At 39.4% G+C, this 15,910-nt stretch overlaps 1 protein-coding gene across 6 annotated transcripts in view; it reads left to right on the forward strand.

Annotated features, from left to right (window-relative positions):
* LOC100256091 (uncharacterized) overlaps positions 1 to 14,079 on the forward strand; it is a 29,117-nt gene extending 15,038 nt beyond the window's left edge. For all 6 annotated transcript variants that reach the window (XM_059742554.1, XM_059742556.1, XM_059742555.1 and 3 more), the window contains exons 11-13: positions 4,965 to 5,251; positions 10,661 to 10,904; positions 13,018 to 14,079. In XM_059742554.1, the coding sequence (XP_059598537.1) occupies positions 4,965 to 5,251; positions 10,661 to 10,904; positions 13,018 to 13,820 (1,334 nt within the window). In that variant the 3' untranslated portion in view covers positions 13,821 to 14,079. The remainder of the gene's footprint in view (positions 1 to 4,964; positions 5,252 to 10,660; positions 10,905 to 13,017) is intronic.
* The last annotated feature ends 1,831 nt before the right edge of the window (positions 14,080 to 15,910 follow it).

The raw sequence follows: 15,910 nt of genomic DNA on the forward strand, positions 1-15,910 counted from the left end.
AGCCAACTCCTCCATCTCCACCACCTCTCCAACTGGAATGATTTCACTCTTGGCTAAATTAATCCTTAGGCCTGACGCCGCTTCAAACCAGAATAAAATCCAACTTAAATGAGTTAGACGATCCTTTCTGGCCTCGCAGAATATAATGGTGTCGTCAGCAAAAAACAAGTGAGAGATGTTCAAAGGAGGTTCACTACCACCCCTTATGTTACACCCTGATAAGAAACCTCTCTCCACAGCTCTCCTAATAAGAACATCTAGCACTTCCATTCCCATAACAAAGAGATAAGGAGACAGAGGATCTCCTTGTCTAAGACCTTTAGAGCTAGGAAAGAAACCTACAGGCACTCCATTAACCAACACAGAAAATTTAGCTGAAGATAGGCAGCTCCACAAACACCCCACCCACTTAGGCCCAAAACCCATTTTCTGCAACACCTTCAACAAAAACTTCCAATTGATACTATCATAAGTTTTTTCTATATCCAGTTTGCATATGAGACCCTTTTCTTTTCGTTTCTGCCACGAGTCTATCACTTCATTTGCAATTAAGGAAGCGTCAAGAATTTGTCTTCCCCTCACAAAGGCATTCTGAGAAGTAGAGACCACCTTTCCAACCACTATCTTCAATCTGTTAGCCAGCACTTTAGCCAATAACTTGTAAAGCCCCCCTAGGAGACTAATAGGTCTAAAGTCTCCAAGGTCCTCAGCCCCACTTTTCTTGGGGATCAATACCAAGAAAGTATTGTTAAGGCTCTTGAGGAAAGAGCTATGTTCGTAGAATTCCTTGAACATTTCTATAATCTCCTCTTTAATAAACTCCCAACAACTTTGCCAAAAAGCCAGAGTAAAGCCATCTGGGCCAGGGGCTTTATCCCCATTCATCTCCATTAGAGCCACATGGATTTCATCCTCTGTAAAGGGCCTCTCCAAAATCACAGCCTCTTGTTGGCTGATCTAATCAAGCTGAAGACTCCCAATATCCGCCTTCCACCCCGTATCTTCTGAGAGTAAATTTTTAAATGCATTAGCAATTCCTTCCCTAATTTCCTGCTCCTCTAGAAACCATTCCCCATTGATCTTAATTCTCTCCAAAATTTTTTTTCTACGGTGAGTACTTGCCATGCGATGAAAGAAACCCGTGTTTCTATCCCCCTCCTTCAGCCATATTTCCCTTGAGAGCTGTCTTTAGTGAGTTTCCTCCATAATCACCCATTTTCTGTAATTTTCTTTTGCCTCTTTCTTAAGCTCTGATTCCTCCACAATCAGAATTCTTTCATTTTCCTCCCTATCCCAGAATTCCACCTGTTGCAAGGCTGCAGATTTGTTGCACTCCAGCTTACCAAAGACTTCTCTATTTCAAGCTTTCAGCTTCTGTTTGATTTCCTTCATCTTAGTAGCCAACTTGTAACTAGTACTGCCCCTAACATCAATTCCTTGCCACCAGTTGCGTACAAGCTCTATGAAGCCCTCGGCCTTAAGCCACATATTTTCAAATCTGAATGGAGTCGGACCTCGTCTTATCCCACCCCCTACTAACATAATTGGGAAATGATCGGATACCGGACGGGGCAGCCTGCACTGATTAATCCCACTGAATTGGTCTATTCAACTAGGAGACACAAGGAACCTGTCCAAACGTGCCCAAGTCTGATTATTTTGGCCCCCATTCCAGGTAAAATCTCCCCCCTGAAGAGGCAGATCCACCAGCCCAAGATCATTCACAGTTTCAGCAAATTTCCTCATTGCTGAGCTAATTCTCCTCTGGCTACTCCTTTCCCTCGGAAACAAAGTGATATTAAAATCCCCCCCTATGCACCAAGGGTCTTCCCACAGCCCTCTAATCGCCCCAAACTCTTCCCATAATGCATCCCTTTCTACTTTAGAGAAAGGGCCATACACTCCCGTAAAAACCCAGACAACCCCATTTTCTACATTCCGGAATCTACAAGATAAAGTAAACTGTCCCTCCTCCCAATCTAGAATGTCCAAAGACCTTCTATCCCAGCATATAAAAATTCCTCCCGAAACTCCCTCCACATTCACAGCTTTCCAACCTAGGAATCTCCCGGAGCCTATACTTCTTGCAATGCTATCCGTCATAAATTGCATTTTTGTCTCCTGAATACAAATTAAGTCCACCCTCTGATTTCTTATGAACGTCTTAATCACTTTTCTTTTGGAGCTATCATTTGCTCCCCTCACGTTCCAGCTCAAAATTTTCACCTTCATTGGACAATCACAATTTGGCACACTTTGCCCTGTACCGAGCCTTTTTGTTTCATCCCCCCCTCATAGTTTATGGAACATTCCAGTCTTTTTAGCTCCCTTTCAAACTTAGACTTTTCCAGTAGCTCTTTGCTATGAATTTTCTCCCGTCTTTTTCTGATCTTGGTCAAAAAATTCAATATTTCCTTCTCCAGCCCCTTCGTAGGGAAGCCCAGGAACTGGCTGAACCTCGCCAAGCCACTCTCTTCCCATTTACCCTCCGGCTCACTTCTCTCAACTTGAGCATCATATATGTCACCGACCTCTTCCATCCCCCCGCCTTTGTCACTACTACTTTTGATTACTCCCAGTTCCTTACATTTATTAATCCTTTCATTACAAGCCTCATACACTGTTAACCACATTGAGTTATTAGCCCGAACTTCCTCATCCAAATCCCCATAATGATCGTAAAACTCCCCCCCCAAAGTCCGATAAAAAAGAAAAGAATTGAGATGAGAATCCCCCAATGCCCTTTTCCCCCAAGAACCAGACCCCATTCCATACCTCATTGATTCCTCTTCAAGCGCCCTATCTGTCTCTGTCAGCCTAACCACTCCTTGTAGCTTCCTTGTGTCCTCAGACTCCCTCGCAACAAAAGTCTCTGATTCTGGAGGATAACTGGAGGCGAGACACTTCAACAGAAAGCCTGTCTCCTCTTGGGCTGCTGATGATTTTGGGCCCTCCTTTAGTTTTCCACCTGGATCGGGCTGTTGGGTGCAAGCCTTTGAGCAATTTGGGGCTTCGTTTGACGATCAGGCTATAGGCGGAGCTGGGCTTTTAGTATAGCAGCCCACATCTTCCATTCTATACGATGGGCCTGCGTCTGGGTCAAAATCACTTGCAGCCACTCCTTTCTTCTTCAAGTCCATGGACCCACTCATCAGGCCAGGCCCACCAACCCTCCTTGTCTCCTTTGGGCCCGTGATTGGATTTAAAGGATTTAGTTCGCCAGTTAAAGCCCAAGTCCGGGTTGTCGGGCTTAGATCTGGACTGACCTCAACCTGACCCGACCCGACCCACTGTACATTCGTCCCTTCGTCTGACGGGTTCAACGTCTCGAGCCTCACGCTCACCCACTCCTTCGTCACTCGCTGCCCCGCGCGTGAAACCTCCTCACCCCTAACCTCACTGCTATGACGACCGGCTTCGTTTCTGTGCTTCCTCCTCAACACCGGCTAGCATTCCCACCATAAGGACACTGCGTAAATCTCCTTCTCCACTTCGATTTCCAGCACGCTCAGTCTAAATTCTCCTCTCAATCTCACCAAGATTCTGGCCCATTGGAGTTCACCCATCTATTTCGTCTGTTCATCGACTATGATAAAACCGCCATATTCATCCCCCACTTTCTTCAATATCTATGGACTCCATAACGAGATTGGGAGCCCAACTATCCTTACCCAGACTTCCTTTCTCTCTTCCTCCTCTGCCCAACATCCACTCTTAGGGCTCCAGTGCTCCAGCCTTACCTGGGTTCCTTCTATCGCGTGACTCCCAGAGGAAACGACTCGTCTAGCCTCCTCCAAATTTTCAAATTCCAGCAGCGCTCTTCCCTTGTCCAGCTTAGCTAGCCCTAAGCTACCCTTAAGGTCCCAAGACTTTGCCCAGAATTGCCCCAACTTCTCAAGATCATCTTCACCCCTTGACCTATCTCTCCAACTCGCCACAACACAATGTTTCAATTTCTGTAATAATCCTATTGATTCCTCCTTTTTCACCTTCACTGCAATGACATCTGGGTTACCCGACAGTGTTCTTTTCACCATTGTTGCATACGATCTTCCCACAACAGCCTTCTCCACAGCCTTTCCTTTCTGGTTTTCTGGGTTTTTGCCAAGAAACCCTACCATCTGGTTAAGCTTCTCCGCCATGGTCATCCACCCCCTCTTATCCCTACTGCCTCTCGAGATGAAGATGCAGTACCTCTTCTCCTCTATATCGGAGACCCTTAGCCGTATAAACCCCCCCGCTCTGTTTGTCCCTCGAATCATAGAATACATTCTCCCCTGCTCCTTCCATTCCCTTCCCCATCTGGCTTCTTTCTCACCCTTGATACAGAGATTCAACCCTTCCAAGAAAAACCCTAGGCTATCCGATCCCAATCGGACCCATGACGAGACCCTTCCCTTCTTCTCCACAATGAGGCCTTGGATTTTTCCTCTTCTATCCTCCACAACAATCTCGAACGCCTTGGATTCCACTGTGAAACTGCACTCCTTCCTTCTGCTCCGCGGCGCCGAGCTCTCCTCCCCCTCCTCACCATTGCACTCGCCGTCGCACTCTCTCTTGCCCTCTCTCGCTCTCTCTCTCTCTCTTGCATCCTCACTTTCTCATTAGCCTCAGAATATTTCTCTCATAGAAATTGTCAGGGTGTCTGAGTGGAAGTTATAAATAATAAATGCCTACATGTGTGCATATGCAGACAGATACATATGTTCATAATGTATGCATGTGCATATACATATGTATAAAATCATCATTATGGACTCTGTTCTGTCCTTAATGTATCACTTGAATGGATTTTGTTTATAGCCTCTCAACATGTCTTTTTAGCTTTTATTCATCCATTTCTATCATAGCCTAGCTTATGTTTGAGCACAGAAACTTTTCATGTTAATCTTTGTCCGTACTTGCAGTCTTTCTGATGAAAATCAGGTTCTGTGGTATAATTATCATAATTTTACCTTGAGCAGGAATAGCGGTACATCTAGCAGAGGAAGTTATCAACAATGCATTTGCTGATTTGAATCCCATTGATCAAGGGACTGGTGATGTATCTTCTAGCGCAAATTCAAAGGCCTCTACCGGAGCATTGCTGCAGACAAGACATAGGAAAAGAAAGCATGCTACTACTGCTACTGGATCTTCTGAGGAGCAGCTTGATAGAGTCAATTTTGAAAAAGAAGTGCCAAAAGGATACACAACTTTTATTCCTGTGAAGATAGCAGCACTAGAGGCATTAGAAGCTCTCCTTACAGTGGTATGTGTCTTGTATTTTTGTGAATAATGTTGTTTCATGGCGCATTTAGTTTTTGGTGAGAACATGGTTGCTCTCAGCTCCAATGATCTGTAAGGGGTATTCCTTCATTTTATCAATTTGCTTGCATGTGTTTACATGTCCTGTCTTGTTCCTATGAGAGTTGTGTCAAGTTGGCAGCCCAACATATGATCCTGAAAATGTTTTGTTTCTAACTTATGCTGGGATGTCAAACACGAACTTAGAACAGAAGAACAGGTCAGTCCCAGATAGTGGGAATAAGAATTTGTTGCCTTGAGTTGACTGACAAGGTGAATATAATGCTTCTTCAGTTATTGGACTTGATGAAATTGATGTTGATTGACCAATGGAATTTGGCTGCAGAATGTGTTTTTTTATTTTTTATTTTTATTTAAGTTTTTATTTATTTATTTATATTTTTCCTCTTTTCTTCAGATTGTATAATTCCTGTGTGAATATTCTTTGAAGTCTCTAAAATTTTAGTTTATGAGTGAAGTATTTAGAGAATTTCATGGCATATAGGATGAAGCTTTCAATAAAATACACAAAGGTCTGTTTGGAAACTATTCTTTTGAAAATAATTATCTTACTTAAAAAACATGTCACAAATTTGTGACTAAATTTTTTTTTTCTTGAAAAAATGGTCTCAAAATAGGTTGTTTTTAGCCAAAAAAAATTATTTCCATATCTGAATTCTCAAACAAAAGGAAAGTGAGAGAAATGATTAATGGATGACTAGTATCACACTAGTTGGAGTCTATGAATCACTCCTAGAAACATGAGGCTTCACACCTAGATTCTGTTTGCATGACACACACACACGCACAAAAAAATAAAATAAAATTGAATGCTGGAAATTTTATGTTTCCATCCATTGCTTTTCAGAAGAAATCATAACCAGCTTCAGACACTAGAATTCTAAGACTCCTTGGAACTAATCACTCTAAAAATGAAGTTTGGAAATCAGCATAACTTGAACTAATAGACAAAATTAAGAGACTCTTGGAAAATTAAGATATGACTTTGAAAATAAGAATAACCTACGACTCTTTGATTAGACTCACAAAAAACTCTTAGACAAAAATATGATTTCATTAGAATATTTATGGGCTGAACTCCATATTGAATTATATGATATTCCAAGTAGGCCCATTATCATCTAAAGAATGCTGAAACAAAATGTGGGCCTTAGAGTCCATTCTTCCATGCTGTCAGTAGACTTTTTTTATAGGCAATGGTTGCCACTTGTCTCCATTGCAAAGATGTCAAATATGCTTTACATCAAATTGGAGTACTAGTAGTAATCCATGTATGGTATTTGAAATCTCTGTAGTTATACAATGAATTTTAAAGTTAAACTTCTTGAAAAGAAAAAAAGAGGTTAGAGGGCCTAGCATTTTGCTAGGAGGTGCAAGGAGAAACATTCAATTGACATATGCTCATATATATGAACTACTTTATGCTTTTCATTCTTCTTTATTTTTGCATACACATTTAAGTACTAGTGCTACATGCATGCATGTCAAAGTGTATTCTTTTTTGTTACATAGTATGCAAGGGAACTTTTTCAGGTAAGAATTTAGCTTAGGTGCTTAAGCCTCTAGAAGCACTTATAATCTGGTGATACATTATTGGGAATAGGAATTCACAATCCAATTATTAATGGGCACTCACAAGTAGGAGGGAACAAGGCCTAGTATTTTGGTAGGAGATGCAAAGAGAAGCACTGGATTGACATATTGTCAACTTACATACTAATAGAAGAGAGCAGTCATTCTTCTTCTTTCTTTCCTTATTTACATTTGCTTACACATTTTGAGTACTTTTTTTTCATAATTAGAAAGAGATATATTAAATAGGGCCTAGCTAAAACGGGGTCTCATTCCCCATTGCCACTAGAAGTATGCAATGGGAACCACAATGAAAATGAATGTAGGAAACAATACAAAAACCAAATATTCTCTACTAGGCTATTAATAAAGTAAATCAAAGAGCAACTAACCATTCCTAACAAGACTCTAGACCACTTCCAAAGAGATTTGAAGGTGGTCTCCTTCAACCTCTAGTTAGATACCTAGACCTTGAAATTTGAATTTGAAGCTCTTTCCAAATGCACTAAAAAAGGCAAAGAGAAATCATTCGTGACACATTCCTTGACCTCTTATTCATGCCTTAAGCCTTCCAATCCAACAAGATATCTTTGATTAATTCTAGAAGAATCATCATCTCAAAGATAGAAAATAATGTCCCACAACAACCGGGCTTTTTCATAGTGAATTAAAGTATGATTTGCTGACACCCACTAGGGTAGCTTAGTTGGTCAGGGCGAGTACTAGAAAGTGTGGTCTCAGTAAGTGGCACATGGTCTTGGGTTCGAATCTTGCCACTAATGATTCGGATTTACTCAATGTTGGTTGTTGTGAGGCGATCAACATCTTGAGGTTTGGGTCCCCACGGAGAGTCCTAAGGGCTTGGTCATGGAAAGTTCTTTGGTTATCAAAAAAAAAAAAAAAAGAAAGATTTGCTGACCCTACCTTACCTCTGCAAAGGCTAGATTTTTTTTTTTGATAAGTATCTGCAAAGGCTAGATTTATTCACCAACCACCATCCCCTTGTTATTTGGTATATTTTTAAAATTTTCTCCCTCTCTGCTTCCTAAGCAAAGAAACAAGCACTTAAAGGGGTACATGAAGCCTACACCTCTCTTTCATGGAAAGGAGAATGATTGCTCGAGCACTTTGAATTGTAGAAAGACTTCACTTAGAATCTCCTCATCTTCTCTTCCCTCCACAAGAGGGTATCCTCCCTTTCCATAATCCAACTCATCCAATGAATACTCTGTGTAAACACTTCCACTACCTCTAGATCCCACACCTTAAAAGGCCTTCTAAATCAAAGAATCCAATGACTTTGACCTCTCTCAATCAACCAAAGATCCGTTACTCTTGCAAATTTGGCCATGGTAAGACGGTAGAGAGAAGGAAGTGTTGTTCTGAAGAAACTCTCCCCTAACCATCTATCCAACCAAAATTTGGTCCTCTTACCATTCTCAGCCAAAATAATGGTTCAAAGATTGATTGCTATTTCTATATTCCCATATGGGTTGTGGCACCTCACAATTTTATAGATTTATTTAGTACTTTGGAGGTTCCTACATACTCTTTGTGTAATTTTTTTGGAGGATTCCTTATCCTTCTATTGTACCTCTTGTCACTTATCTTAATATATTATATTGTTGTTGCTCATAAAAAAAGATTGAACTTAACCCACCCCTCTCTAATGTTTTTCCATAAGCATACATTTAATTCCTTGTGACACATGCATGCATATTGAAGTAGATTTTTTCTCCAGTGGAAATTGACATGATAAGCAAGACAATTTTTCTTCAAGGGAGGATTTTTAACTTAGGTAATTTAGCCTCAAGAAGCAATTATAATCTGGCATACATTGTCATAAATGGGAAAGCACAACCCAATTATTATGGGCATTTGTAAAGGAAAAGAAGTCAGGCATCAAAGGTTCCCTGTTTCTACATCTTGCCTTCATATCATTAAAATTATTGGGGTCGTGTCTGGTTCATGTACTGGGGGGGTGGGGGTGTGGAGCTGGATTTGAGGATCATAATTTTCCACTATCACCGCCCCCACAATAGTCAGTGAGTCTCTATCACTATTTTTAACTCTCCTCTTTTATAACTGCCCCTCTCAAGTCTACTGCTGCCATCACCACCACCAGCAACTCTGTTGCTGCCATCATCACATCCCCTCACAAAAGAGTCAACATTTTGGACACAATACTACAGTGCGGCACCATTGCCTCTGAAAAACCTTTGCTGCCAAGGGCCACTAACTACTTTCCTAACCCACTTCCACCACCACTATCACAATCACCTCGACTTAAACAATTTACACCCCATCATCATCACCATCACCATCACCATCACCATTCCCATTGGTGTCCACCACCACCTCCTAGAGCCGGTTGCCATCATAACCAATCTGATAGCACTGGTGAAACATAACTTCCACTAGAACCAATCTTCTCACAAAGAATTTCAATATTTTGCCATTTCTTTTGAGGAACAACAGTTTGATTCAATGTTGTTAAGGGATGTAAGGTGCTATTTCTGTTGAGGTTTTTCCATTATTTGAAAGTTTTCAGTTGGCCAAAGTTAACCTAAAGCTGTCCCATTGCCAACTTTTGGAATGGTGGTATTCACGTCTTTTTATAACTCTGTTGCCACCTTTAGTAATGGTGGTGTTCAATTCGTGTTAGATTTGTGTCATTTTCTATTTTTATTGCCAAAATATTTTGTATTTGAAAGATTGTCATCGGATAAAATCATTTTAAACCTTAGATTACATCTCTCTCTCTCTCTCTCTCTCTTTTGTTTTATTGGGAAGAAAATTATATCTCCTTTTTTGCAATTTTAGTTTATGAGTTACTTGTATTATTGTGATTGTGCTTACATCAGTGGGCTGTTAAAAATTTGAATCTTGTGCTATTCTTTCATAGTTTGAAAGTTTAATTAGAGCATTTTTTTCTTCAACTTGTTTCAATAGATGCCATTCAGCTTCCTGCATTCAATAAGCACTTTGAACTTAAGGGGTGATATATCACCTTTATATTCAAGTGGCCTTCCTGATTCTGTCTATTTGTAATTAAAATATTTATCTGCGTCTGGTGTTTGGGATAACTGGCAGATGGTACCTTTGTGTTCGAAAACCTTCATTAGTTTGTTTACTACAAGGTGATTTTTATGATCATTACATACTTTTTGATGGTGGAAAATGAGTTCCTCTCTGATTTTGTGGTTACAACTTTTGAGGACATGTGCTGGACATACTTACCTTATTACTGGAACTTCTGTACTGATCTAGCTTATCTATATTCCAACGATGCAATGACCCTTTTATTTGCATGGACAGTGGAAAGTGGGTTCCTCTTTTGTCTTTTGGATGCCATTGTTCCTGGACATGGGCTGGACATACCTACCTTATTGATTAATGTGATCTCTTTAATGATATAGCTTACTCTTTCCATACATACAATGCTATGTAGCATCAACAGCACAGCTACATTTTTTTCCTGATTTTATTTTCAATTGAAGCAAATGCTGGAAGTATACTGCTGTTTTTTCTCAGAATTTTGTGGATTATTTTTTTTCTTTGTCACTTCTATAAACAATTTTTCCCATGGTCCACCTTTCAGTCCATGTTATACTGTATCTTCTCATTTCCTAATTAAAGAATGGTGTGTCATTGGGAGATTTTAATTATGCTCTTGATTGAACTATGGCAGAGACATATAAACCTTTTCTGCATTTTTTCACTCAGTTCTGATTTTCTGGAATGAACAATTAACATTAAATTAGTATAAACTTTTTCACAGGGTGGTGCTTTGCGGTCTGAACACTGGCGATTAAAGGTTGATCTTCTTCTGATAACTATAGCAACAAATGCTTGTAAAGGGGGATGGGCCGATGATGAAAGGGTCATTTCCCTGCCCAGTGATGCAACCTCAACTCAGGCAGATTTCCAGCTTGCAGCCTTACGAGCACTTCTGGCTTCTCTTCTTTCCCCAGCTCGTGTCCGGCCCCCATATTTGGCCCAGGGTCTTGAGCTTTTTCGTAGAGGTAATCCTCAACAATTTGAAGTAACTTTCCTCTTTTCATAATAATGTTAGCAGTGATGATGATAATGGTAATATTTATAATAATAACAACTTTTTTTTCCTATATATAAAAATACTAGAAAGCAGCTGAACCCTAGTAAACTGGAAATTGGAAGTATGTCGGGAATTGCTGAAAGGAAAAAGGAAAAAGTAACAAACAAATTAGACTAGTGCTAAACTCCTATGCAATCAAAAAGGGATAAAGTTTCCCTCCCTGGCCCATACAAAATATAGATAGGAGACAGGTTGTCTTTAGTTTCACAAGCGAAAGCTCTGCCCCTAAACCACTCTTGTTTCATTCCTTTTGCACACACCAAAGTAGGCTCAGCTGTGCCAGATTCAAACTTTTCTATGCCTCCTTTCTTTAAAACTGCCTCACCAACTAATCGGAGCTTTCCTCATAAGAAAGCATCACTCATGAATGTCATTCTATGGAGTAGGGGTTTGGAAGGAGATTGGGAAGTAGTGGGATTTTTTAACTCAAATATTTCCTTTGCAGTGGGTAATGGGAGTAGGGTGAAGTTTTGGAAAGATAGGTGGTGCAGTGAGGAACCCTTATATGTGACTTTCCCGTTGTTGTTTGCCTTATTTGATTCTAAAGAGGCAAGGGTAGCTGATTTTTGGGAGCAACGTGGGGAAGGAGGAAATTGGAATTTCCATTTTGTAAGGAATCTGAATGATTGGGAGGTGGTTGTCATGGAGCGGATCTGAACTTCATGGACAAATAGTGAAGAAGGAGGAGGAGGATAGAGTAGTTTGCAAGAGAGATAGCAAAGGTGTTTTCTTTGTAAAAGGGCTTTATTCTTTGTTGGAGACAGATGGTACCATCCCTTTATCTTTGAAGATAATTTGGAATTTGTGGATTCTTTTGAAGGTGAGTTTCTTCATTTGGGAGGCTTGTTGGGGAAGGGTTTTGACTTTGGATCAACTTCAAAGAAGAGAGTGGAAGTTGGCCAACAGGTGTGCTTTGTGCAAAGAGGAGTTAGAATCCATTGATCGTATGCTTCTTCATTGTGACAAAGCGATACTTTTATGGTAGCTAGTGTTCTCCATGTTTGGTATTCGGTGGGTTATATTCGAGTCAATTAGGAAGACTTTCCTAGGGTGGCATGGTTCTTTTGTAGATAGAAGGCGTATTAAGGCTTGGAGAATTGCTCCCTCTTGTTTTTTCTGGATGATCTAGAAAGAAAGAAATAGGAGATACTTTGATTGTGAGGAATTGTCAAATCAATGGCTAAAAAATATTTTCCTTAACAATTAAGCCACTAATTGACCTAAAAGCTTAATCTATTAGGTAATAATGGACCAACAATATATATTAAGTTGATTTTGGTTAAAGCCCTAACATGACTAACAGAAAAAAAACCAACCACAAGATTCTAGCCATCTTAAGATGAAGGAGCATATGATTTGTGGGTCCCTCTCCTTGCCCACATAAATAACACATGCTAACCATAGTCCTACCCCTTTGCATAGGCTAATCAATGGTGAGAATCTTTCCCCAGCTTCTTCCCAAGCAAGCAAAATTAAAAAAAAAAAAAAAAATTAAAATTAAAAGAAAAAACCTCGCCCTGGATGGAGCATTGGAGTGCCATGCTAACAACAAGAAAGAGAAGAAAGCCTAGGAGAGAGCACCAAAGAGAGAGACTTGATAAAAAATCTCCCCTTTTAGATGCCTGACATGAAAGAGTGTTTTCCTTGTCCTCCCTAATACAACAGCTGTGAACCCAAGCCATGAAAGACACCACCTGCTCGAGCTCTCAATCATGGAAACTCTTGAAGAAACATTTATTAGGCAAAGTAGTTTGTATTTATGAGACAACCAGAAGATCTTAGCATGGGCAACCATTTTTTTTTCCCTGGGTGGGGTTATGTTGGGAGGGAGGAAGGTAAAGGGAGAGACAAATTAGAAATCCTAGGTGTAATAGATAATTGCCTAATGGTTAGTCAGACTCATGTGTGACTTCTTTGACACCTAGAATGGAAAAAACCTCAAAGAAAATGCATAGGTTACTGAAAGATTTGCTCTGTCTGTCCACTTACTTTAATCTCTCTTAATGAAAATGGTTCTGCAGGTAAGCAAGAAACCGGAACCAGGCTTGCTGAATTCTGTACCCATGCTCTTTTGGCTTTGGAAGTGCTCATTCATCCTAGGGCTCTTCCACTGGAGGATTTCCCCACTGTTAATCGTAAATCCTTTGATAATGGAGCTAATCACAAATACCCAGAAAGTATGTACTCTGGTGGTCAGGACCTCAACACCCCATTTTCAAGGGGTCCATTGGGAATGGCACTTGGTGTTCCCAATCCAGATTATGATCTGTACGACAAGTGGCTGGGGAGCGACGATGAAATTGATATTCCAGTGACTGATCCCAGTAAGAATAGGAATAATGTTGACGATGCTTCAGAAGCCTTTAGAGACCACCAGACAGAAAAGCTTCCTTCTGTGGATGGTGCATCCAGTCCAAAAGTTGCAAAGAAAATTGATCACAGGTCAGCAGCAACTGGTGCTGACATGAGGGAGGGAGGAACAGAGGAAGAAATTATGGTTGAGTCACACCAATTTCCAGAATCTATTTCTCAGGAAGAAAGCACATTTCCTGCTGTTATCAGTGCATCAACAAGCACTAAAATAGAAATTGGGAAGGTTGCTTCAGACAGTGGTGCATTAGATCCTGGGGATAGTGAAATAGCAACTGGCAATGATGTCTTAGTGGCTAAAGGTGATAGTTTTGCTATACAGGGAGAAAATGCTTCCACTGCAGTATCAAATTCTGAAAGAAGTAAAGGACTTGTGTCCGAATTGGACAATGAATCATCTATGGATTCATTTCCTGATATTGTGGATGCGGATCCAGATTCTGATTCAGAATGAAGTGATAGTTCTAGTAATATACTTAGAGCATGATATGACATGAAAAGGACTTAAAGATGTTATGGAGCTTCCCATTATTTAATGTAGTTCTCAAATCACAACTGAGCTGTGGCTCAATAGAATGACTGAGAATAGAGGTTGGTAGTTGAAATCCACCAAGGTAGAATGGAACTTATTTATATGATGAAGTTGTAAAAAAACTGAAGTTTTTAGCCTATTTCTTGATTGGTTATGAGAAAGGGTAGTTTCTTTCTGTTTATCTTATATACTCAATGCAGTCTTTAAGCTGAAAACGGGTGCAAAGACAGGGTTTTCTGAGATTTCCATTACTCAAAAGGCTAACCATGATACCTTCTTAGCTGGCCTAGATTATTTTTGACCATGTAGAAATAAAGCTCTACTGATATTGACTACACGGCAATTACATGTTATCATGTAAGACCCCTGTGATACCGCAACCCTTCTTATTCTTCAAGACTCCATGGCATATTCTTCTTTTTTCCTAGATTTATTGATGTAAATTATAGGTGGTCGGACTTGGTCTTCCGCAGAATAATAAACAGAACAAAGGAAGATGAGGGAAAGAAAATGGTTGATTGACAAGTGGGAAAAATGGGTGGATGGTCAAAACAAGATATGTATAAGAACTTTACAACACGTATGAGAAAGGAAAATTATAAATGCATCCACTTAAGCTTGTTTTACATCCACCTTATTTACACATCAACCTGAAAATGGAAAACTTATTATTACATCCTCATAATTTAAAAAATACCCAAAACATTTTTCTCATTATTCTCTCTCTAAACTCATCTTCTTCCACCTTTTTCTGTGAATTTGTTTCTTCCAACCCACAAACTCTATTTACAATTCATTTTGCTTGAATTTTATTTGATGTTATAAAACTATTGTAGGTATGTCCATAACTTATTTATTTATTTATTTTTACATTTTGTTTCAATCCATATAACACAAAACATGAAAATCTTTTAAGGTTTATTTATATATAATTTTTGACAAAAAGCTTGTAGAAATAGTTGAAAAACAATTAAGAAGAATATGGATGTGATTTAAAAGTAAGAAATTATGAAAAATTGCAATTTCAAAGGAGGAAAAAAATTTGGAACCCTTGGTGTTCGAAGTTGGAAGGTCAGACATTTCAACTCTATTTGGTCCGAGAAAGTCGAGTATAGCTAAGATGTTCGACCCTCTAATGCTAGACATTTTCGCTATGTCCAACCCTCCAATGCTGGACATCTCAGCTATATTCGGCCCTTCAATATTAGACAAGATATAAATCAAGTTTTTTTTTTTTTAATATAGTTTAATTTTACTAAATTTATTACACTTACAACTATGGAAGGTACATCTATACATATGAGGCTCATAGCATTAGCTAGGAGGCTACCCTCCAATGTTGGACATCTCCGCTATATTCGGCCCTTCAATACTAGACAAGATAGAAATCAAGTTTTTTTTTTTTTTTTTCAATATAGTTTAATTTGACTAAATTTATCGTGCTTATGAGGTTGATAGCATTTGCTAGAAGGCTACCCTCCAATGTTGGACATTTTCACTATGTCCAGCCCTCAAATGCTGGACATCTCAACTACATTTGACCCTTCAATACCAGACAAGATAGAAATCAAGGTTTTTTTTTTTTAATATGGCTTAATTTGACTAAATTTATTATACTTACAACTATGGAAGGTACATCTATACATATGAGGCTCATAGCATTTGCTAGGAGGTTACCCTCCAATGTTGGACATTTTTCTGGTTGTCCAACCCTTCAATGTTGGACATCTCAACTATATTCCGTCCTTCAATGCTAGACAAGATGGAAAATTTTTTTTTAAATATAGTTTAATTTGACTAAATTTACTATAGTTATAGCTATGGAAGGTACATCTGTACTTATGAGGCTCATAGCATTAGTTAGGAGAGGTCATGGCATCATGAACCCCTCTACTATCTCGGAGGAGCCTCATGACTAACCTCATAATGTGTAATCTAATGTGCAATTCGTTAAAGATGGTCTATTTGATACGATGGAGTTGATTGAGTTGACTAGCCATTTCCTTAGAGGG

This window comes from Vitis vinifera, chromosome 14, assembly GCF_030704535.1.
Source record: "Vitis vinifera cultivar Pinot Noir 40024 chromosome 14, ASM3070453v1".
NCBI lineage: Eukaryota > Viridiplantae > Streptophyta > Magnoliopsida > Vitales > Vitaceae > Vitis > Vitis vinifera.